The sequence below is a fragment of the Hipposideros armiger genome, unplaced genomic scaffold (assembly GCF_001890085.2).
Source record: "Hipposideros armiger isolate ML-2016 unplaced genomic scaffold, ASM189008v1 scaffold_730, whole genome shotgun sequence".
Classification (NCBI taxonomy): domain Eukaryota; kingdom Metazoa; phylum Chordata; class Mammalia; order Chiroptera; family Hipposideridae; genus Hipposideros; species Hipposideros armiger.
Window position 1 is genome coordinate 737,417 of NW_017732080.1, and position 23,411 is coordinate 760,827.

Sequence of the window (23,411 nt, forward strand, 5' to 3'; positions counted from 1 at the left end):
AGGTTCTAGAGGACAAGATACTCTTCCATATAGGCATCACCAATAGAACCTTAAGTGGGCTTTTCATCTGGTCTCCCTGATCCAGGCCTGAAAATGGTTTGTCTGTGGCTACTTCTGAAGATGGTAAAGATCCTTCCTGCTGCTGAAAAGAATGCTGATGTACCAATGAAGGTTAGCTTCATGGCAGGCATCTTTGTCTAAATGATTTGTCCTTTGATCAAAATGATCAATGCTTTCCAGCTAAAGATTTTCCAAATAATAATCAAACCTGCCATCTCACTTTTAGGCTCAAAATTGGCTCCGAGTAAATAAGTGCAAGTGAGGCAGGGTTTATCATCCCCCTCATGCTATCTCTTCTTTTTGGGGGACTCTATAAAAATAGATGGTATCTACTCAAAGTAGCTGTTGGCTACAAAAATGTATTTAAAAATACTTTCCAAATAATTGCTTTGAAGAAAATAGTCATTTATTGTCAAAGCATCCAACATACCTGGATAATCTATAAAGTTTAATAAATCTTTCCAGGGATAAAAGAAACACATAACTATTCAGACTCCATTTCACTGGCACAAAATTACACTTTGTATTAAAAGGAAATACATATTTACATAATGATGACATTCTTCATTGAAGTCCATAATCATTTTATGATACATGCACTTCCCCCTGGAAACTTAAATTGAATGGTGACCCCCTTTTTATTCAGTTTTGTTTATTTTTGTAAGAACACACAAACTGTCATCAAGAAATGCAGAAAGCATCTTGCCCTCCTTCTTTACTTTATATCTAAAATAAATTTTGCCCTTACATATAATTATTACATCTAATCTGTAAGTGCTTAATAATTTAAGTAGAAACGTATGACAAATGCATCAATATGCTGCAATATATGACATTTTTAAAAATGTATCTTTGTTTTTGGGAAAGTGAAAATGCGTGCATTCAAAAGAAAATCCCTCAAACAACCCACCCAATCAAAAATCCACCATCCTGTGTGTGTGTGTGTGTGTGTGTGTGTGTCTTGGTGCAATGTTTCAGGTCACGAGGAGGCGGTGGATGTCCTCGCGTATTTGTTCCTACAGGTGGCTTGACTGTGCGTGTGAGCACGTGGAAAGCTGGGGTCCTTTCCGCGTCAATTATGCGAGGTCATGTGCCTGGAGAGGTGGTGGCGCTCCCTGAAGGACTCGTTGCAAATGGGGCACTTGAGTTTCTCCTCCCGCCGCCGCTTCACCAAAGGCTCCATGGCGTACTCCTTTTTGTGATGCGACCTCATGTGGTACACCAGGTCGGAGGTCATGCGGAAGGAGGCATTGCACTTGGCGCACCAGTTCTGCGCGGGTAGACACAGGGAGGTGAAGGAGGGCGGCAGCAGTGTGAGCGCCGAGGGCAGCTGCAGCTGCAGGGGTCCCGCGGCCGCGGCGGCCGCCGCTGCCGCGGCTGCGGAGCTCTTGGGCCAGAAGGCGGTGGCGTAGAGGAAGGGGCTCTGCTTGGGCAGTCCGCCGCCGCTGCTCGGCAGGGCCCCGCAACCTCCGTTTAGGTCCGCGGCTCCCTGGAGCTTCACGGCCAGAGGGTCGGTGGCGGAGGGGTAGAGTCTGGCGGGGCCCACGCCGTCGCCGGGGTGGCACGGCTCGAGCGCGCTCAGCTTCTGGCCCAGCACCAGCGGGGACAGCTGCGAGAAGGAGCGCGCCGGCTGCGAGAAGGCGCTTTTGCGCTCGTCCGACGCGGCGCCCTGGCCGCCGCCCGCGCCGCCCAGTTGCGGCACCGAGGTGAACGCGCTGCCCCGCGCCGGGCTGCCGCCCTCCAGCCGGCTGGGCAGCGGGCCCCCAGGCCGCGGGGCCAGCAGCTTCTCGGCAGCAGCAGGCGACGCGGCCACCGGTGTGGAGGAGCCTCCGCCGCCGCCCGCGTCCTGGTCTTCGGCGGCCGTGCCCCCACCGTCGGCGGCTGCCTCCTCCTGCAGCCCGGCCGCTCGGGCCGCCTTCTTCACCTCCACGAAGGCGCTGCGCTTCGCCTCGCCCGTCTCGGGGCTGGGCGGCGCGAAGAGGCGGCCGTTCTCTTCCAGGCCGAAGTAGCTGCCCGAGGCGCGATACTGCTGCGGCGTGCACACTAGGTCCTCCTTGGAGGTGGGCACGGGCCGCTCGGGGAAGCGGCCCCGGCCCCCCAGCAGCCCCGCGCCGCCGCCCTCCGCGGCCTCCTCCGGGAATTTCCTCTTCCCTTTGCCCAAGCCCGCGGCGTTGCCGTCGGGACTCAGCTCCGCCTCCTGGTGGCCGCCGCCGCCGCTGCCGCTGCTGAGGCTTCGGCCTGGGGAGCAGCTGCTGCCTCCCCCGGAGTTTTCCAGCTCCCGCGCCAGGTTGTGAAAGTCCGTGGATGGCTTCGCGCTGCTGCCGCCGCCGGCCACGGGCGGGTTACTGCCCTCGGGGGAAGGGGTCGGGTAGTGGTGGATAGGGCCGGCTTTGCAGAACTTAGGGCCAGGTCCCAAGGGCGCCTCCTGTTGCTGCTGCTGGTCCTTGCCACAGCCGCCGCCCCCGTGATCCTTGGTGCCCACGCCGCCGCCTTGCTGGTCTTGGGGGCTCCTATCAGCGCTGTGAAGTCTCTTGGGGCAGCGGAAGCGCAGATGCGCCACATAGGGGAACTCAAACTGGAAACGTTGGCTGCATTCCAGGCATGTGTAAGGGGACGACCCTGCAAACACCACACACACGTACACACGCGCGCGCGCGCACGCACGCACACACACGCACAGCACATGATTACTTAGCATCGTCTCCAGGCTACTTTGCCTTCCCTCCCTTCACAAATCCACCTTCATCTCTCAGGGCCTGAGTGCCTGAGAAAAGAAGATCCTGTACCACCTGATCTAACTTTCCCTTCCTGATTTGGGGGGAATGCAGTAATGAAGCCAAAGGTCCCCGATGTGTCCTCACCTATCTGCCCTAGTTTCACTACGGACTAGATGCTTCGTAAAAGACGCCCAAAGGGTGGAAAGGCGCGCCTAAGCGCCAGACTGAGCCCCAGCCGTTCCCGGAGTCGCTCCCCCACTAGCTAAGGGCCCACAGGCAAGTCGCGAGCCAACCTACCATTCATTTTGCTGTGAGGTCTAGAGGGGCAGAGCAAGAGTAACTCAGTCAGTTCTTTCCCGTACCAAACTAGTAACTCCTCGTCTTTGGCAATCCTGCGGAGAGAGCGGTAAAACAGCTGTCCGTTTTTTATATAGGCTTCAAGGTTCTGCTCTTCTTTATCTCTGGCTGATTGGACCAGACGCAGCCACATGAGACCTTCTGAGGAACCATTTGCCGCTGAGGTGTCTACCTACAGTTTAGGGGGGAGGAAATACAAAAAAGAAGGGGGTGGAGGAAGGAGACTTGTGAGAGAATGGAGCCAGAGGAACCAGGGCCATTTCCTCTATGTCATTCTTTTCCAAAGAATTATCTGAGACCAAGATTCCAAAAACTTGACCCAAGTTGGCACCCAGCCTCATGTTTGCAACCAGCTAGCAAGATAATCGTCCTTTGAAACGCTGCATCAATCATATAGCTTATTTAAGTCGTCATTTTTACATACTGGTTGAAGATCAAATGTGGGGATTTCTTCTTACAATTCAAATTAGTGTTAACATCTTCAGAATTTACTTCTAAATCATCCCATATTACAAAAATGTGGGGGATTTTGTTTATTTTGGAAGTGAAAAGTAAGCTTAGATCTCAGAAATTATTCTGTGGCATTCACTCATCTTCCTAATTTTGGCTTAAATAATAGATTTTCTTTGTGAAGAAAAAATAAAAAGTTTATTTTTATTTTTATCTTCAAACTCATATATGTGGATTTAATGACGTTTTATTGTCAAACCATCAACGTTTTTATTTAAATACAAACTCTGGGCACTAGTTACCTTTTTCAGAAAGAGTAATATGTAGGGCAACAAGAGGCCTCCTTGGTTGTAAGACAAATTCGCCCAATACTTAGAATAAAAGTACTTACAGAAAGTACTTAGTATGCAAATAGCCTCAAACCTTGTGAAATTTCCCAGAGTAAAGGAAGTGGTGTTCATCACTAGGAAAGCCCAGGACTGAAGGCACTGATTTAGACACAGTATTCCAAATCAAATTTTGTAATTTATTCCAGAAAATCAGTTGACAATAAATTGAGTTTAATGTTTCTTTTCAATTTTTGGTATGTAAAACAGGATGACTCACATTACTGCATTTTCTACATTCAGAACCTGTCTCAGCTCGTCATTGGAATGATTCTTAGTCTGTTTTCAACTGGACATTACTCGCATGCATACCCTAGGCAGCACTGGCCAAGACTTACCCGGAAGATGTAAGGAACTGTTCTCTTATCCGTGGACTTGAGAGCGATGAAAGCTATGCTGTCGTACAGCGAAGTATGGCTCAGGACGCAGGGACCGAATATAGCGTTCTCAGGAATGTCGCAGGTGGTGTAAACGCTGGTAAAAATATCTGTCAGACACTGTTGGACAGCCTTGGCATCCCCGTCCCAGATGCCTCGCTGGATGCCCGAATCCTCCATCACTGGAGACACATACACAGGACAACGAAGCGAGTTACATTACTCCTTTTGCCTTTATGAATCCAGGCAGAACAATTTCACTACTCCACAAATTTTTCTGGAATTCGCCTGATTTTTGCATAACCCTTATTTCAGATAAAAGCCAAGGGCAGATAAAATCTGGCATATCTTGAAGATGCCAACTAAGGAGTACTTTCCTTTTAAAAAAAATAATTGCGATAGTGGGAACTCAGGGTAGACTGTGAGAAAAAAAAGCATAGGGCTAGGAAAGACGAGATCGGTTTTCTTCCCTTGTATTAATTTGAGGGAGGATAGGGCAGAATTTGGGGGTGAGGGTAGGGGAGAACAATAGTATTTTTTACTAGACTCCCCAGACTGAAAGAAACTTCTAACCCGTGGGAGAAAGCACCTCTCCTCTCCTCTTAGGTATTGAACCGGGAGCCCGGGAGCTGAGTTTTATATTTTTTCTTCCAAAGAGGGGAGCAGCATTAGCGAACAGGCGGAGACAGCGGAGCATGGCGAATGGATTTCAAGTGGAGTGTCAGGGCCACTGATTCCGTGTCAGTTAACCTTTCTCTGCAGCCTACAAGAGGGGACGTATGTCTGCTCATTACCATAATCCAACACTGTCCCTCCGAGGCTTTAATTAAAAAGCAGCAAGCAGAGGTAATTATTTTTTTTCTCGACATGCTTATTTATGGATGAGGGCGAATCCCAGTTACCTTGTTATACAAGGGGGTGGATCGAGTCGCATGTGCCTCGTGAAGTGAGCAGGTACAGGGCAGGCCAGAAGTGTCCCCTGTCTGAAATACCGCGTGTGTAATGATTGGTGAATTCTCGCTCCCCCACATACGACCCTGTATGGGCAAAGGGGGGCAGCCCCTCTTGCGTAGACCTTGGTGGGCTCTCCAGCTGTTTAATCCGCAGCAATTTAGAAAGTAATGCCCCGATGGAGGGCTCTCTATTAAGCTGCCATAAAGAGACATTTTTCTTCCATTGTCACTGGACACTGCCTACAAGACTTACCATTTTTAATACCATTTTTAAAACACAAAACAGGCATTTTAAATTTAAACTGTCTTTGAGCTAACTGCATTGTTCACTTTTTCTGACTGACTAAAAGATACCCCTAAATTGGTTTTTCCCTAATAATGCCACCATAGGCAGTATTTTTTGTGTATTTGGTATACTTTAAGTAGCAGGAAAGAGTAGTTCTATTTCTTTCCCCAAGAAGCTGTTCATTACGGAGTAATATTAGTAATGTCCATTTTTTATCTTAATGTCTATTAACCAATTAATCTTGCAAATGTGATTACAAGGTAGTGCTTTTCTTTTTCTTTCCAGCTAACAGACCATGAAACTTTGGCCAGCCTCTTTCACCATTCACCCTGCTATATCCCCCAAATGTCAAGTATTGGGCTGTATCTGTCAGACAGAGAGAAGATAAATATCCCTAAAGTAGAAACTTACTTTATTAGGATACAGCCTCTACCCCTGTCCATTTTTACCCCACACATGGTAGCCCTTCTGATCTACCACTGCAAATTTAAACACATTTAAAAATCCTCCAGAACCTCTCGTCTCCTTTTCAACGGAATCCTAGTCTCTTCTTTTCAATTTCCCCAATTCAGGGTTTTATGCCCCAATTTCTCCTTTTTAAAAGTCTCTTTCACACAAGCGTTTCATTGTGCTGGGCGGTCGCCCCGTCACTTCGGGCAACAGCAGGGACGCAATCATTAAAATGCAGTTCTACCTAACAATACCGTGAAAAGATCCTCGCTACGCCGCGCTAATAGGGGTCCGCGTCGCTGTGGCGGCCGCCACGAGCATCGAACCTGTCACAATAACCGCTGGCCAAGAGCCTGAGCTCACCCGCCCGCCCGCCCGTGTGGTCGCCTTTGCCACCCAGCCTTTCACAGCTTAGCATCCTCCTCTAGGCCCCGGGCTCTCATCCGCCGGGCAAACTCTCCAGGGCCGGCTGGGCTTGCCGAGAGCCGGTCGCTGCCGTGGCCACTCGCCCTCCCCTGGAGGCAGGCATTGTCTGGCGGCCGCGCGCTCCCTAGTAGCTTGCTTCTCCGGCAAAGTGCTCTCCACCAGCTCCTCCCTTTGTATAATCTTATTGGCAGTAGACATCCCCTCAACAATTATTTCCCCCCTCTCCTGGATAATGAGGAAACGGAGAACAAAATTTTTCACTCTCCCCACCAGACCTGCCTTTCTCCCATCCTCCTCCCCCATCAATGCAAATAGACTTACCAAGAATGAGGTCTGGATGGAATCGCCCAAATAAGGCCACCAGGAACCCAGAGATGCAATCGAGTGTTTCTTTTGCCTATTGTATCAATGTATTTCCATGTCAAGAGGTGTTGGTGTTGCTGTCTTGTAGGCTCTGCCTAAAGAGAGGAAAGAGAGATAGAGTGATGGGGATAGAGAAATGAGGGGAGAGTAAGGAGAGAGAGAGAGAGAGAGAGAGAGAGAGAGAGAGAGAGAGAGTTGTACAGATGGACCCGATGCAGTGACTGACTGGCACGCAGACACACACTTTTTGTTTGCTGCACATAATCTGCCCAATGACGCGTGACAGCCCACGTCCCCTCCCTTTAACTCTTTGCTGGGCTGGGCGCTCCCTCCGGCTCTGCCTGCCTGGAAGCGGTCTCTCTGGCTTGCCGGTGCCCGCCAGGTCCTGAGCGCCTTCCCCAAGAGACAACGCCTTTCTGAGTGGCCCGGCCCGCCTCTTCCTAAAGCATCAGCGCTCTGGGACTGGTGGGAGGGGAAAATCCGTTTCGGGGTCGGAAAGGCAAGTACCAAAAGAACTGGAAAGGGTCTTTTTCCCTTTTCGCTTGGCACTTGGAGAACCTCTGGCAGGAAGGTGGCCACTCAATGCGCGCACGGAATCCGCGCGCATTTCCCGAGTCTGAGTTGGGTGCAGGGGAGGAGGTTGGGGATTCGCCCGAGGGATTCTCCCCCAGCCATTGAGCCGTCGCAGCTTCGCGCAGCTAGTTGCCTGGGGCTGATAAACCAGCGCCAGCTCTCTCCAGGAGCGTTTACTTTACCAAGCCCTTCCGAGCAAGATTCAGAAAGGATGCGCTTTGGTGAGAACTTGGCTCAGTCTTTCCTCAGAGCGGGAGATGGGGTAAGGGGAATGGAGTGGGGACTCTATCAGACCTCGGGAGGGGGTTTACAGGGGGCATCTGATCCCAAGACACAAGTACTACCTGGGCGGGGGAGGGAGTGAGAGGCAGATGGGTGGGAAGAGCCCATGTTTCGGTACTCAAGCAGTTCCTGCTGTTGGGTCCTCTGCCCGGTACGCTCTGCGCAATCCCCGAGGGGGTCCCAAATTGGGGGCGGCCGTATTTTAAGAACTCCAGGTGTGTGTGGAGGGGAGAGGATGAGTCAAAGTAAAAATGATTACCGAGATGTACTCTGAAGAGCTTTTCACGTGCAGCGGGTGGTGGAAAAATGGATGGAGTTGCCGCGGCCGTCTGGGGAGCCTCGTTTGTGCGCTAAGCCACTTAGAGGCGCTGGCTGGCCCCGTTAGTGCAGCAGCTGATGCTAATGACTTGAGGTCTTTAACAGCTTGAAAGTTGACTCCTTCTACAGGGGCCGCAACACATCTTCGCTGGGGGAATCTCGGGGTTCATTTCGACGTTCAACTCTCTACTCCTAAGGGAAGAAAGGCCTTTGAGTGGTGTAGACGGGTCCCACTCCCTCAGCCCCACCCGCAACCTTGAAAAACGCAATCTGTTAGCTTTAGGATAAATCGGATGTGAAGTAGGCTAAAGTAGAGGAAGCAGAACCACGACTTGAGGAAAGGAGACAGCCTTGGTTTTAATCCAGTGTTGAAATAAGGTAAGTGGACTGGGAGCTGGCAAAGGGCAGCTTAAAGGAAAGAGTGCGCACCGTGTGAATTTGATTCTCTCGCAGCTCTGAGACTTCACTCCAGAACCCAGGGAGGCGGCAACCAGGCCCTGAGCGCCTTCCCTTGCCGGTGCCTGCGGTCCAAGGAGGCCAGGAAAGGATTTTGCTGAGGGGAAAAAAAAAGATTGCAAGGAATTTCCCACTAAATGAGTACTTTTCTCCTTGGTCTCTCTCTGTTCATTCTCTTTTCACCTGGTCAGTCCCCCACATAATTTTCCCAGTCCTTCTGATCAGACAGACCCCCTCACCTAGGATTCAAGTGGGACTCAGGGAAAGTAGGGTTGAGAAAGTCCCATATTTTAGGAGGGAGGGAATTTCCCCTTAATTTCCAGGTTAGCTATTGACTTCTCAAAGAAAGCTTCTTAAACATCAGTTGTCTTTTATCTTACCATATCATTTCTCTTATGCATATGTGCATACTTTGAAATAGTTTGGCTAAGGGCAACTCATGTAATGACCAAGGCTCAATACTGAGGGCTCTCACATGTCTGTGTATGAGAATCTGCAGCGGTATTTAGCTAGCTGTCTGCAATTGTCTTATGACTGGATGCTCCGTTCATTTCTGTCTCTGTCTCTGTTTCTCTCTCTCTCTCTCTCTCTCTCTCTCTCTCTCTCTCTCTCTCTCTCTCAAGCATCCCCCCCCATCCCTATCACTTGTTTAAAGAAAGGGTGGAGGAATTAGAAATGTCAAAAGAATTGCCTCTAAAAAATACCTGGCAATGTTGAAAAATAGTGGGCAGACACTTAAGTGAATACAGAGAAAAGAAGAAGAAAAAAGTAGAAGAAAGGAAAAAGAAAGAAGGCAGGTGTACACAAGAGCAAGTTAAGATGGAGAAGTAGCCATAAGAGAGTTGTGGTCGCTTAGAAACTACAGCCTGATGAAGAGAAGGAAGGTGTGTGTGGTTGGGGGACAGTGTCCGAAACCTAATTCCATTAAACAGTTGAACAGGACACTCATTAGATCCTTCTTTTTGCTGTTATTTATAGAAGAGGAAGTTTGCCTTTCCCAGGAAAAGTCATCTGTCCATGCAAGCCACTTGAAAAAAATCCCCTTACATGTTGTAAATAGAAAGGAATGACTCTAAATGGAAGACATTTTTCTTTTCCTTGGCCTTTCCTTTCTTAAATATAAAGGGCACATCTTAGACTATGTCTCCTTTGAGATACTGGAATGTAGATTCTAGTTTGTATGAAAGAGTGTTTCTGGTACTTAAGTTGGGGATAGGGGAGCTTGATCTTCCAAATCTCATGAAGAAAACAGCTGAGATTCTATATATCACAAAGGAGAGAGATGTACTGAGAATCTGGCCACCAGATATTTCCTCTCAGTTTCATTTTTCTGCCCCCTAATTAGATTCCCCTATTGGTTTTGGGGGGAAAATCCCAAAATGAAAGAATTTCTAACATTTTATGAATCCAACCAACTCTTTGTTTTATATATTAAATGACTGACATAACAAAAAAAATATATGGGTAAGATTAAACTTGAAATTCCTGCTTTGAGGGTTTTCCAGTATTTTAAGTGGTACATATTTGCTTGTAACGTAAATGGTCTAAATGACCATCATTAATAGGAGGTAAAGAAAATATACAAATTAGTTTTATTTCTCCAGAAATTTATAGGCTAAAATGGTGCATAAACTACTTCGAAATCCCTCTGCATTATTACTGACTGAAATTCACTGATACTAAATGAACGGCTGAGGCATTTATTCAGCCCCAAATAGTACTATAAAAATGTAGTTTTATCTAATTCACATGGAACAATGGATTTATGCATATATTTGGAGCTGTTTTCCCTGGGATTTTATTTCCAATTAAATGATTAGAGGGATGACAATAAAGAGGGAGGGTGTGTTCACTTTGGCTCCACTTTAGCAAGGCTCTGGCAGTTATGGTAAAAGTACATGTGTAGCCAACTGCAGCATTGCTTTGGAAGAGAAGGCTGGAAAGAGGCTGGTGTTTCCTGAGGTGCTGCCTTTTATCGTCTAAGTGAGAGGGTGGAGAAAGGGTAAGAAAGGAAATCTGATTCTTAGGAAGGATTAGAATGGACAAGTTGTTTCTCCTCCCAGGGTAGAGGACTGGGGCCCCAAATGTCTCAACTTTTGTGACAGGAGGCAGGTAAAGTGTGTAAGAATAACTCCCTTTAAAGGATCATTACCCTATAAGAATGAAAACACATTTTTTTCTTTTTCTTTCCCTTTCTAGGTCCTGGTTCATCCCTGTCTAATCCTGTTTCCAAAGCACTACATCAACAAAGGCTTAGTTGTCAAGAAAAAAAAAAAAAAGGCAATTCGTGGTAAAGGAAAGACACACCTGAAGACAATGAAGGCAACAGGCTGCCAAGGAAGCAGATAGTGGAGACTTTTCCCTAAGCTTATTAATCCCACAGGGAGGTCTCTGGAAGGGGAAGGGGCTGTGAGGGGTGGCGGAGGTAGAACATGGAACTTCATAGCCTCACCATGGAGAATATGAAAGTTTCTAAGGGATAACTTAGAGGCAAGGTGAGGCAGACTCGCTGAGCTGGATAAAGGTTTACAGGGATAAGGGACACTTTGTTTTTTATAAATATACATGACAATCTCAGTTTGGGTCAGGTGATAAGTGTTTCCCAGCCTGGTCCTGGGAGAGGCAGAGACTTAAGGAAGGGATGGATCATTTTGGAGCCTGTATGCAGGGACTCCAGGCTACCAACTGCAGAATTCATTATTTCTGATGCACATTTTTCTCTCTTCAGCTTTTCCTTTCTCAATGAATGGTAGCTGTTTTTAATTCTTCTGCTGCTGCTGCTACTGCTGTCATTCTGATTATAACCTACCTTTTTCAAGTTTAAAACCTTCTCTCTGAGGGATCTCAAACTCCACTTGCCATTCTGTTGGAGTTCAGCTGTGAGCTGGATAATCTTTGAGAACTTTGTGTCATTCATTTCCTCTCCTGGATCTGGGTTGTGGTCAACTGGCTTAATGGCTTCTGAGTATGACTTCCATCAGCATTAGCAACTGAGGTGATATTAAAGGCAACTACCACAGATCTGAAACCAATGCCTCATACTCACAGGTGTGACCTGTGACCCAGATCCAATACCCAGCATCCTGATCCCCTGGAACCTCCCAGTTTTATATACTTCCCCAGATAAATATTTAGAGATCTGGCAAGGAATATCCTGATGTTCCGTCAACGCAACTCCACAGGTTACAAAGTTTTCCCAGAGTCAAGCCTCAATTGTAGATGGAGGGTGGGAGGAAGGCAGTGGAGGGAGGGCCGCAGTCAACCACTCTGAGCCTCCTCACCCTCCAAGCCAGGCTTTCCAGGTCGACTGGGGACCAAAGGGTGTCCAGCAGCCTCAAATGAGAGGGAGAATCAGATTTTGAGAAGGTTGATTCTAGGCCTTAGGAATGTCACCAAGGTGAGGGACTCTCCATCAAATTCTGTGCACAGCCAGGAAAAGGGGCATGATCCCAACACTCAGTACCTGAGTCCCACCTCATCCTCTCTTTTAGGCTGTACGCAATTCCTAACGTAAAAAGAGAGATGCTTCTTGACACACAGTGGCACCTGATCCCAGCTAGCCCTTGCAAGTGTGGACTTAGATTATAAATTGGGCTGCTGGGGGATAAGCTGCATAAAGCAATTCTCTCCTGGGAGGTGGGGGGGGGCATCTAAACAGAACGTACACATGCCCATGATGTTCTAGCTTGGAGTTTATCCATGAAATACTTTCTGGAAGCCTGAGGAAAGGTACAGCATCTGATCTTCTCAAAGGAAAAGGAGAACAAAAAAGAAAAGAAAAGAAAAAGATTTGGGGGAGTACACAGCAGTTAGTAACCACAACAATAATGATTCGCATTGCTTTGTTACAGCCTTAGAAATATAGTTTATTTCTTCACAAACTATGCTCTCAGAACCAAATTACTCCCCTGCTCATATTGCAAATTAACTGTTTGAGTGAAAACCATCTTTTATCATTTCAATTAAAATGAATTGCAGGTGTTTCATGATTTAATCTGGGGGTATTACTCTAATGTTGATGGGGGACTGTATCCCCAAACATGTATGGAAAGCCAATAGTTTTAACAGATTTTCATAAACATTTAAAAATGACCAATGTGTCTTCACTTTTAAGTCGCCACTTGGGGAAGTACTCTCTTAAAGAATTCAAAGACCAACTTGTCACAAACAATAGTAACAGCATGGCTACTATAAACAATACTGTACATATATTTCAAAGTAGCAGAAATAATAGGCAGGGGGATTGAAACATATTTGTTCTCTTGAATTTGCTGATTGAAAGGCCAATTACCAGATTGATTTGGTAGTCTTCTGGTAATGTAATATAAAAGTAAACAAGATATTCATAATCTCCTTTAACATTTTAAGGAGAACCCATATTTTAAGAATAAATAATATCTAGAATTGTCAAATAAGTCATTCAGAAATTCCTAATATGAATAAACACATTGAATATAAAGACAATGGATGTTGAGATTTACTGAAGGCCTAAAATTCAGTTTCGGTCTGAACAAGTTTATACCTGATCAGACATGGACATGTGCGTGTGTGTGTGTGTGTGTGTGTGTGTGTGTGTATGTGTTTAAGCAGGTTGTGGGTGAATATTGTTGAGAGTAGCAACTAAAAAAAAACTTTCAAGACTATGATTTTTCTTGGTTGCATGTCCATAAGGTAGTCAGTGCTCCTTTTTGCATGTTTTGTGTAAGATGGTTTTGAGAAAATAGTTTGTATGAAGTCATGTAGGAGAGCAATTGGTCCTGTAAAAGCAAAACTGAACAGAGTTCTACACTACCTATTTTCTACATATAATTTCTGTATCTAGTACCTCGTGTATATGGTCAGATGCCTCATAGCATTATCTACATTCTAGAGTCATTTTATGTTAGGCCCTAGGAAGTTAGATGTTTCCAGACATGTGGGATTCCTCTGAACTTGTGAGAATACCCTGGGGAAAGTCAGTAGTTGAGAATGCAGTGGGTTACATTTCTTACCTGGGGGTGCTGAATGAGCTGCTCTATCCCCTACGCCACTCTTAGCTGAGTTTGGGCCAAACGTTTGGGCAGCAAGGAAAGGCACAGAGTGCCTGCTAGACCCAGGTAATTCCTGCCTGGATTATTCTGTGGTGCTCATGTCTCAGTAAAGGGCACAGGAACAGAGCTAAGTGTGCACAGAAGGCCAAACGACAGAAGCGGGCTTCAGTGAAGGCTAACGACGTCTCTCTGGGAGAGCTCACGGAGGGCACTGCCCCAAGAGCATTGCAGACACCGCTCCCAATACGTTTGGGATGATTCACCAAGGGTGTAGAGTCCTGACACGGGTAGGTACTGGGCAGAAGCAGACAAGCCACCTTCAGCGGGGGGTTGCTCTTTCCTGCGCAAATCGTGAGTTTGGGGGAGGAAGAGACCACGCACGCGCTCGGTGCGCCCCAAGACACACGGAGGACCAAGCAGGGACTAAGAGCAGTTAAGGGCCCGCCACGTTTGCCGCGTTCTCCAGCCTCCTACCGCCTCCCTGGAATCAGTGCCAACACTTGCCTCCTGCTAGGCGACCACTTTCCGCGAGGAAAGCCGTCCTGAGGACCGGGCTTTCAGGAACAGCGATGCTCCTTTTTACCACGACCACCTTCCCCGTCCCTTGCGCACGTCCTTCCCTGGCAGGTCCTCTGACCACCATTCCTGGGTTAGGGGTCTGTTTTCCCATTCCTTACAACTGAGCTGACAGTGATCTCTCCCAGCCTTGGTTTCCCTCCTCAGGCAAACCGAGGCTGGCAAGCGTCGCCTCCCGGGTCGCGGTGAGGACTCAGTGAGGGAGAGGGCGAGTGCACTTTGGAGAGCCAGTTGCTGAGCCAGATGGTAAGGGATCCCTTCCAAGAGCTGGGGTGAGTTTCATTTCAGCCTTGGACACCCCAGAGAGGTCTTAAATGCCTTCATTAAGAAATAGTCTCCTTGGTTAGAAGTCTGGAAAACTGACCAAGAAAGACCCATAACTCAGGTTCAGGCCCCAACTCCACCAGGGGAGCGAGGCTGCCTGGGTTTGCATGCCAGTTCCTGTCGATGGGCAGGTAATGTAACCCGGCTGTGCTGCGGGCCCTCATCTGTGCACCCCGGGTAGCAGCGGACAGCCGCTTCATAAAGCTATCGTGAGGGCCGAGCTGGTATTGAGCAAGCGCAGGGCACAACGCTTGGCGCATAGCAAACACCCATTGCAGTGCTGGCTGTTGTTACTACACTGTCTTGGTTTCCTCATTAGAAAATTTGGGCATTGTTTTATTGTGCACCCGCTTTCAAAGCCACTCAGTGAAAGCGGAGGATTTCTCCCCGTTTCTAGGGAGATCGTTAGGAGGTACTGGAGGTTAAGCAGGCAGGAGGCATCTGTTCAGGTGTTCAGGCGTCCCCTCTACCGCGGAAGGGAGAGCCCGAGCGCTCCAACCGCAGGCCGCAGTCCCTCCTTCCTTCTTCCCTGTTGATGGAGAAGCGGGCCGTGTTCTGCCCGGAGGCTGGTACGCTGGGCTCCTACCCGCCCCACCCCCATGCCCATCCCGGAGCTCTTCCTCCTGGCCTGGTAGCGGCGCCACGTTAGAAATGCGGGCTGGGCCAGGTCGGCAAGCGCGGAAGCATCGCAACCCGGGGTGGGGGTGGGGGTGGGGTGAAAAGCGTGTGCGCGCATCGCTGATTCACCCCAGTGCCGCGGGCTGGGTGGGCAGCGAAGCCTGGGGAGCCAGGCGTCCGCCCGGGCCGGGGCTCAGGGCCTCCAGGCGGCGCGGCGCGTCCTCTTCCTCGAGGGGCCGCGGCTCAGAATGGGCGGGCTCTGCGGCAGGGTGCGCAGCTCCCGCTCTCCCCCGCCCTCCTCCCCCTCAAGTCTGGGGAGCGCGGTGGGACCAGCCCCCGCTGCCGGAGGCCGCAGCCACGCGGCCGGTATCCCGGCTTCGAGCGAGCGAGCAGGCGGGCTCCACGCCGGCAGCCTCCAGGCCCCGCCCCGAGGCCCGATCGCGGGCTGCGCGCGCAGTACCGTCGGCCGGAGGCGGGGAGCGGGGGGGCAAGCGCACTCCCTGGCGGGCCCGGGCTGATAGGCGGAACCTCCTCAACCCAGCAACACGGCGCTTTGGCGCAGCGCAGCCTGAAGTTCGCCCCACGCCTGCAGTCTCACGCTCTGCGAAGCCTCCCGCCCAGGCTAGGGACCCGTGACAGAGGTCATTTGTGGGTTCTCACTGATCTTTCTTCTAAAAAATCCTAGAGAGCTTGAAATTTGGGATCCTAACCACTTATGTTTGAACCCCAGGTCTTCAATCTACCAGCTGTGTGTCTTCGAGCAAATGACCTAACCTCTGGATTTTCAGCTTGATATTCATTTGTAAAATACCAACAACAGTGTTTCTCTCCTAGGGATGTTATGACTATTGCAAGGGCAAGCCTGGGTTCAGACGCCAGCTGGACGGCTTGCTCGAGTTTGGTGGCCTCTCTGTACTTCTGCTTCCTGTGAAGGACCGGTATCTGTGAACTAGGGATAATAACACTGAACTCAAAGGGCCGTAAGAATAAAACGCAATAAGCATGGCAGTGCATTCAGTCTAGCACATAGTAAGAGCCCAAATAGTTGACTGTTTAAAGCATCTCAATGCCTTCCACTTTGATATGCTGGGTAAATATAATTTTTAAATCTTACCTCTCCTGCTCCACTTTTTCTCCTCTTCAGAGAGAAACAAAGTACAAAGGTGCATGTCGGTATGTGGGGTGGTAGCACGTGTAGAATTGGGAAGAGGTAGCTTGTGGCAGGAAGTTAGGTGACACTTCTGGAAGCTCCATGCCTCTCCTGGCCTTTCCTCTTCAGTTTCTAGGGACAAGATAAAAGAAGAGGAAGGCAGTGAAAAGGAGCTTAGAATATGGAAGGTGCTCAACAAATAGTTTTTCAGTTGAAAATGGCATTTCAAGTATTAAAGAAACAAAGAGTGTCTGAAGTGGAATGGGAGACCCAGCATTGGGGTTGGTTTCCATCTCTGTGTGCCTGGCTGCCAGTAGGCTTGTTGGGAACACTTCTGTGTGACTTTCTGTCATGGCCCTTGGGAGGGGAAGATCTCAGAGAGGGGATGGAAGGGGGGAGGGAGGCCGCACTGCTCTAGGGGAACAGGTTTTGGGGCCAGGAGAAACAATGAGATGCATCCTCTTGTGTTTGGAGAAGAGATACATCCCTGCAGCAGACGCAAAAGCATACCTGCTTCAAAGAAAGTAAAACTCAGGCGAGGGGAAAAAGAGAAAAGATATAGGGGTGAATTCTCTTGGAGTAAGTTAGGCCTTCATTGTAAGGTTGGAGTCTGTCTATTCCTCAAAGCTTGAAAATTCAATTTGGAGTCCAAATGCTTACCATTCACAGACATCTCTCTCTCGTTTGTTGCTTTTTAAAAAAAAAAATTTGGGGAACAATGTGTTTTTCCAGGACCCATCAGCTCCAAGTCAAGTAGTTGTTTCAATCTAGTTGTGGAGGGCGCAGCTCAATGGCCCATGTGAGAATCCAACTGACAACCTTGGTGTTATGAGCTCTACGCTCTAACCCACTGAGCTAGCTGGCCGCCCCCCACAGATATCTCTTAATCATCCTTACTACAGCTCAGGTTCTTTCAGAGAGGGGGAGCACACCTACATCACCATATGCCTCTTCACTGTCCCAATCCTTCAGCACCAGTGTCCTCTTCTTACACTTCCAACAGGAACACTCACACCTTGTTGTTGTTGTTGTTCTCTATGGATAATGGAGGATGATGTTTTTACCTAGCAACTAACAGGACATCCAGGGAAATGTGGCCCCAGGCAGCATTCAAGACCTTACCCTCCAGCTTTCTTCCTGAGGGCAGAGGATGCGGATACAGCAACCACAATCTAAGGTATTTCATAAACTTCTGGCTCTTAAGTCTCCTCTCCTCTCAGACCCTGACTAAAAAGTGCTGTTAGCAGAAAGGGGAATAAAATAAAACAAGTCCCTCTGTTTTTTCCACCACCTCTGGGCAAAGGAAACAACTGGTGAAAAGGAGCCACAACTTGGAAAAGGTTTCTTTTTCCTGACCATAAATCTCATCCTCCTGTTCCTCTGCTCAACGAAGCATGATAAGCCCTTTTCCATAAAGTATTCAGTATTAGAGCCACAAAGCTCCCCCAATCAGTAGCCATCTGCTTCTACCATAACTGCTGCTCCCGAAGCAGGGAGCGCAGCAGCAGAGAAAGGGCACCACTGTTAGGCGGCTGGACAAATGAGACTGAATAGCTTTGGCTTTCCTTGTGTATCTGTATCTATAGAGACAGGGGAAGAAAGGCCGCATTCTATTGATACAACAATTGTAAAACAAAACACGGAAGAGGCATCTAAAGGGCAATATCGCATGCATCAGGGGTCTCCAGATAAAAGGGAGCTAACAGATTTATAGAAACCTTTAATTGGTTTTCAATTGAAAGCTAAAGAGGCTGGGGCGAAGCTGTGAAGAGTGGCAAAGTGCTCTCCCTCAGCCGTCTGGGAGGCGTGATCGATTTCATGGAGGGAGAAAGGAAGAATCCGGAACCCGCCCGGCGCCTCCGAGAGGGCAGGGAGCAGCTCCGTGTTACGCTTGTCCTCTTTGGCCAGCGAGTAACTGATTTGATCATAATAATAGGATCTCTCTTTTTCTTCCTCCCTCTCTCCTCCCTTCCTCCCACCCTCCCACCTTCAATCAGACAGAGAGGCAAGTGGAGAGGGAAGGAAAGGATGAAAAAGTAAATCTATTTTCCCATCCCCGGAAGAAATAGACCGCGGCCGAAAACCACCAGGCTTTCAACCTGTGCATCCGCAGGGAGGCCTCTTGGAAAGAAACGGAGTCCTGCCCTCACCCTACTCCCAGTCCTCTCTCTCTCTCCTTTGCAAGACTCAAACAGGAAAAGCTAAAAGTCACAGGAGGCCGTCCACTGGGTAGGGTGAGAAGTTTTGGCTTGAGCCCACTGGGTTTGTTTCTGAGCGGATCTCTCCCCTCAGCGGGCACTGCGCTCCTTTTCTTAACCCCTTCTTGCACGGCGTGCCAGCCCACGTCAGCCTCCGAGGGCAGTGCCCACCCACACAGCGGCCCCAGACGTCAGTCCCTTTCTAAGGCTAATTTACTGGCCCGACCCTCCATTATCTTTTTCGATTTCCTAATTAATCAAAGATAAAAGGCAATGGTGCAAATTACGATTATGAGGAAACTGGAAGACGCTTTTGAATAAAATGGGAGAAAGGCAATATGATTGATTGAACGACGTGATAGTGAAATCTCAGGTGCGGGAAACGGGCCTCAGGGGTTCAAACCCTGACGCCTCTGTGTCGCAGGTGGGCTGCCCTGCCTGTCCTAGTGTTGTCCCAAGGGGACAGTCCCCAGATTGGGTCACTTGGTTCCAAAGCCTTCAGAGGAGAGGGAGCTGGGTTTCCTCTCAGGCTCCCAACCCCACTGGGTGCCAGCCCCCACCCTTCCAACGCACACTCCGCAGCCCCTGAGGAATTTCAGGGCGCTTGGCCAGTGAGTCCACGCCACTTCAGGAGCGCCTTTGGATTCAAGTACACCCCATTACTGCGCGAACGCGCCGCAAGTGTCTCTCACAGTTTTCCTTCTGTCTTTGAACATTCCTCTAGCGAGGCTAATTCCTCGTGAAATTGCAGGGGGGAAAAAAAAGTCTAGTAGGTCAGAGATTGCATTTGCTCGTGTAAAGGATTAATAGAGCCCCTGTCTGATGCTGCTTTCCAGAATTACGTTCGGGATTAAAAGGCAGACACGACACGGGCACACATTGTGCATTCACTGGTGGTTGTGATTAATGTTTCCGAGGGGATTTGTGCTGAGAGCTTACAAAATGTGCTCTCCGGGGGTCTAATGCCCGACGGCCGCGTGGTAAGGGCGAGCAGGGGGTCTGCGGGCACGCGCCTGAGCACTGGGGGATTAGAGAGATGTCAGAAGGGTGCCTGGCGCCGGGCGCAGTGTTTTTAGTGCCTTCCTCCCTCCACCCCAGCACAACTGCTTCGGAGGAAAGCAGTGAGGTCTGTCTCAGGTGGCGGACTTTAGGTTTTCTAGGGGTATGTGTAAGGGGAAGATACCCTTGAGTGTCGTGACTTTTGGGTGGGAGAAAGGGGCTCAGTACCAAGCCACTGAACTTCATCCATCCATCCAGTAAGGGGGAGTTCCAATCTCTGCGCGCAGGAGAAGAGCTGCTCTCAAACACATCTTTGACCCCCTCAATCAACGAGTCTCCCAGCCCCGGCCCGGAAGAGAATGACCTCACCCCCGCGAGCCTACCATTCTTTGGGCAGCTTTCGCGGGCACCCTGGGAGTCGCCTGTGGAGAGGAGCCAGAGGCTAGGCACGAACTACACCCACCCTTTCCGAGCGGGTAAAGGGACAAGGGAAGGAAAGTTCCAGGATGCAAGGGGGAGGAAGGGAAAAGGAAAGCAACCCAGCAAGCAAGAAAAAAAGAAGCAAATAGGAAGCGAGAGAGAAGAGGGTAGTGAGGAGAGCAGAGGAAAACGGGGAAAGGGTGGTTGCAGATGGTGGACATTACCGTTTTCCGGCAGAAGGGGGCACCTTACCCGCCGAGACAGCCTCACACTGGGCTGGGGCGGGATGCCCAGGCAGAACCCGCCCTCCAGGCTGGGCTCCAGGGTGCTGGGCGCCCCCTTCTGGCAGCTGCCGGCCGCTCCCCGCGATCCCGCGGGTACTCTGGTGTAGCGGCTGCCCCGCCCGCGGCGCCGGGGAGTGTTGGTGGTGAGGGGAGGAAGGTCTGGGGTCGGAGTGGGTGTGACGGTGGTGCGGGAGCGGTCAGGCTGCCCCTCCCTACGCGCTCCCCCGCGACCTCCTCACCTGGGGCCTGCGGGGCTCCTTCCCCGCGAGCACTGCTCCAGCTTGCCCCTCGGTGGCCCGGCTCCCGCCCCCATCCGAGCCTGCGGAGAAGCCCGCCCTCCTCTCCAAGCGCCGGGGTCTTGCCGCAGCAGCTGGGAGGGAGGGAGCGACCGCCGGCTGCTGCCGGGCGGCGTCTGGGGGCCGCGAGCCGAGCGCGAGGAGCCGCCATCTGGAGCCTCGGCAGCAGGCGGGGGTGCAGGAGCAAAGGGAAGGGGCCTGGCGGCTCGACCCGAGGCGCAAGGAGTGCGGGGGTCTGAGCGCGGGAGCGGCGCCCGTTCGCCCTAGTGCCGGAGTGTGTGTGGTGGGAGAGTGTGTGTGACCGGGGTATGGCCCCTGGGGTGCAGGGACAGAGGCCTGCCCCTTTTTAGTCCCCTGAATTCCGGCTGGCAGGTCTAGCGAAAGAGCCGGGGACCAGCTTGACAGTCCTCCCACCCCCCTTCCTCTTGGGAGGTGGAGAGCTGGGAGGCTGGGAACCAAAACACTCCTACACGCGCGCACACCCGCTGTCGGTCAGAAGTGGTTTTCTCATTTCCCTTTCCTCCCACCTAGTCCATCCTACTGCAGGAAACACTCTGGACACCTCCAAATGAAGACAACTGCTTCAGCCAGGACATGGGACGGTCACTGACAGGATATCACCCTTGGGGACAAACATTGTCTAGTTTGTGGAAAAGGAAGGGGATGGGTGAGGGAGGCTCATCCTTGTACATTTAGCGTAGGGAAGGGGAGAATAATTGGGTGTGGGCGAGTTAGGAAGTGTGGTTTCTCCCTTGCCCTCTTTTCATTTCAGATCCTTCCAATGTTTTTATGTCTTTAATTTAAAAAAAAATTCCCCTGTCTTGAGTTTGGATGGGGGTGGGGAGCAAATTCAAGAAAGGGAAAAGGCGATGAGTGTGGGAGACAACCAAGGGAGATAGATGTCTCGGGAACAAAGGTCTAATGCTTCCAGCGCCGTCTCTGAGGGAGATGCCCTCAGCCAAGGTTTTAACCCAATGTAAGGGGAGCTGATTGGGTGAATGGGTAGTGGCGGGAGGTCTGAATTAAAAAAAGAAAATAAGGCAGATCCACTCCCACCCTGAGGCATTAAAAGCCCCCCCTCCCACCCCACCCCCACCCCCAGCTGTCTTGTGTCCAGCAGAATGGCATTATGTAAAAGATCTGGCATGTCACCCAGTGCCACATCTGGTAGGTGTAGATGGCATTCATTAGCACAGGGCTTCTACTCTGCAGCATGCCAAAGCCCTGACAGAGATGCCCGCTGCCAATCATTCATTCGCTGCCAATCCTAGAGCGCGGCTGGGCGGGATGGCGCCCTTCCACCCTGGCATCAGGACTGCAGGAAACAATGTGTTGAGATGTGAAAAGATGAAAGCAGAGCTGAGGATGTGAGGCACCCAACAGATGTATCCCGTGAGGAGATAACGGTGTGAGGAGTCATTTAGCAAGAAAACATATGCAGGATCTCAGGGGAGGAGGCTTGGGCAGGGGCCTGCCTGCCTAGGGCTGAGTCAAGGGAGGGCCAGGGGAACCCCTTCGGAAACCACAAAGCTGAAGTTGCTTCTCTGAAAACACACGAAGAGTTACCTCCCAACCCTAACTGTAAGAGCTCTTTCTTCCTCCCTGGTATGTATTTCTTACCTAGCTCTGAAAAGATGAACGTCCCTGACCTCTTCAAGACTTCTGATGACCGATACAGAGAGCACCTTCTTGTTTTTAATGTTGTATCAGTCTCTTTGCCTTGTAATTTGAGGAGGTAGGGAAGCTGTCAGGCTTTACTGCATAAAATCTTTACTTCCTTTTTAAAAGGTAAAGGACATTGGGACTAAGGTGTTGCATATACTTGTATTAACAACATGGATAAAAATAGGTAAAGTTCTTATTTCAATTCCTAGCCTTTCAGAGAGGATAAAGATGAACAAAGGAAAGCAAAGGAATTATTAAAATGGCAAAGGATGGATAAACATGACATCTAGAATAGAGAATGGCTCTGATGTTCTTTTTCTTAGGCTGGGTTGTGGTTATCTAGGTGGTCAGTGTATTGTGTTTCTTTATGCCATGCACATGTTTTAGAAATATTCTTTTTAGCCATTCAATATTTAATAAAACAACAAAACTCAGCGGTTTAAGGATTTGTGGAACTCACTATTTAAGTTGAGTCTAACAGCTCTTCATTGAATATATTCATGCAAATACATTATGTATAATATAAAATTGTAACATTCTTTTTAGTATAGGTATGTAGTATTATAGTATTATTAAAGTATGCATGCAGTATCTGGCTCATGGTCACAAGATGACTGTTATAACTCCAGGCGTCATACCATTGTTCTAATCATGAAGAAAAGCACAGGGCAAAGAAAATTAGTTCTTTCATTTTATCGGTGAAGGAAATACTTTTCATTAGCCAGACCTGGGTCACCAGGCCACAGATACCTGCAAAGGAGTCTGGGAGAGCTAGCTTTTAAAGGGTAAAAAGATAGGGATAAGGGGATTGGGAATGGTTATTGAGTTGCAATCAAGGGTGTCTGCTAAAAAACTGAAGGCAAAGAAGACAATGTTAGCACCAGGCAAGAGCAGATGATCAAGTTTTATCATTGTTTTGAATAAAATCTTTTGTTTTCATTATAGTCTTTAAAACTTACCACTCAGGGATACTGTACTTGAATTTCTTTGTGAATTTCCTCAACTTCTATTTCAAAATAAAGGCTTAAGTTTAATATGTTCATAAGATAGCCAACATAAAATCTGACTTATATTTAAATAAAATTAGTGTTTGGTAGAAAAGTGTAAATGGAATCTCTTCACAAATTTAAATGAAATAAGGAAAATGGCTTTTGTTAGAAGGGCTAGTTTTAATCCCAACTCTGTGACGCAGTAGATGGGTATTTTACTTGTCTAAGTCATATGTCCTTATCTGTAAGTGGATTAATAATGTTAATAACTCCTTGCAGGGTTATGGGGAGGCTTAGAAATGATGACACTCGTGGGTCTTAAAATGTGGTAATTGTTAGGGACCCAGCAGGAAACAGAATTCAGTCTAAATGGATCATATGAAGAGACTACTTAAAAAGATGTGGGCC

General features: G+C 49.2%; 1 protein-coding gene and 1 long non-coding RNA gene across 7 annotated transcripts; one reads left to right on the forward strand and one right to left on the reverse strand.

The window, feature by feature from the left end:
* Positions 1-558: 558 nt before the first annotated feature.
* On the reverse strand, positions 559-20,367 carry PRDM8 (PR/SET domain 8). Of its 6 annotated transcripts, none has more exons than XM_019627419.1 (8): positions 20,293-20,367; positions 16,117-16,284; positions 8,428-8,551; positions 7,940-8,190; positions 6,784-6,920; positions 4,309-4,529; positions 3,075-3,306; positions 559-2,679 (listed from the first exon to the last, which is right to left on the reverse strand). In XM_019627419.1, the coding sequence occupies exons 6-8, from the start codon at positions 4,525-4,527 to the stop codon at positions 1,133-1,135; spliced, it is 1,998 nt and encodes a 665-aa protein (XP_019482964.1). In that variant the 5' UTR covers positions 4,528-4,529; positions 6,784-6,920; positions 7,940-8,190; positions 8,428-8,551; positions 16,117-16,284; positions 20,293-20,367; the 3' UTR covers positions 559-1,132. The 6 variants fall into 6 exon arrangements, with proteins under 6 accessions (XP_019482964.1, XP_019482966.1, XP_019482967.1 ...); XM_019627421.1 differs by lacking the exon at positions 20,293-20,367 and adding an exon at positions 19,733-19,749; XM_019627422.1 differs by lacking the exons at positions 7,940-8,190; positions 8,428-8,551; positions 16,117-16,284; positions 20,293-20,367 and adding an exon at positions 7,070-7,167.
* On the forward strand, positions 7,531-12,860 carry LOC109373529 (uncharacterized). The gene is made up of 3 exons (XR_002122245.1): positions 7,531-7,619; positions 8,128-8,376; positions 10,654-12,860. It is a non-coding gene; the product is annotated as an uncharacterized LOC109373529 (long non-coding RNA).
* Positions 20,368-23,411: the final 3,044 nt, after the last annotated feature.

What these genes read in the sequence shown, in the direction of transcription:
- PRDM8 (XM_019627419.1), bottom strand. Translation starts at nt 4,527, where the DNA reads ATGGAGGATTCGGGCATCCAGCGAGGCATCTGGGACGGGGATGCCAAG. An exon ending in CAGTTCCTTACATCTTCCGG is followed by an intron (nt 3,307 to 4,308) that starts GTAAGTCTTGGC and finishes CCTAAACTGTAG; the next exon opens with GTAGACACCTCAGCGGCAAA. An exon ending in ACCTCACAGCAAAATGAATG is followed by an intron (nt 2,680 to 3,074) that starts GTAGGTTGGCTC and finishes TGGTGTTTGCAG; the next exon opens with GGTCGTCCCCTTACACATGC.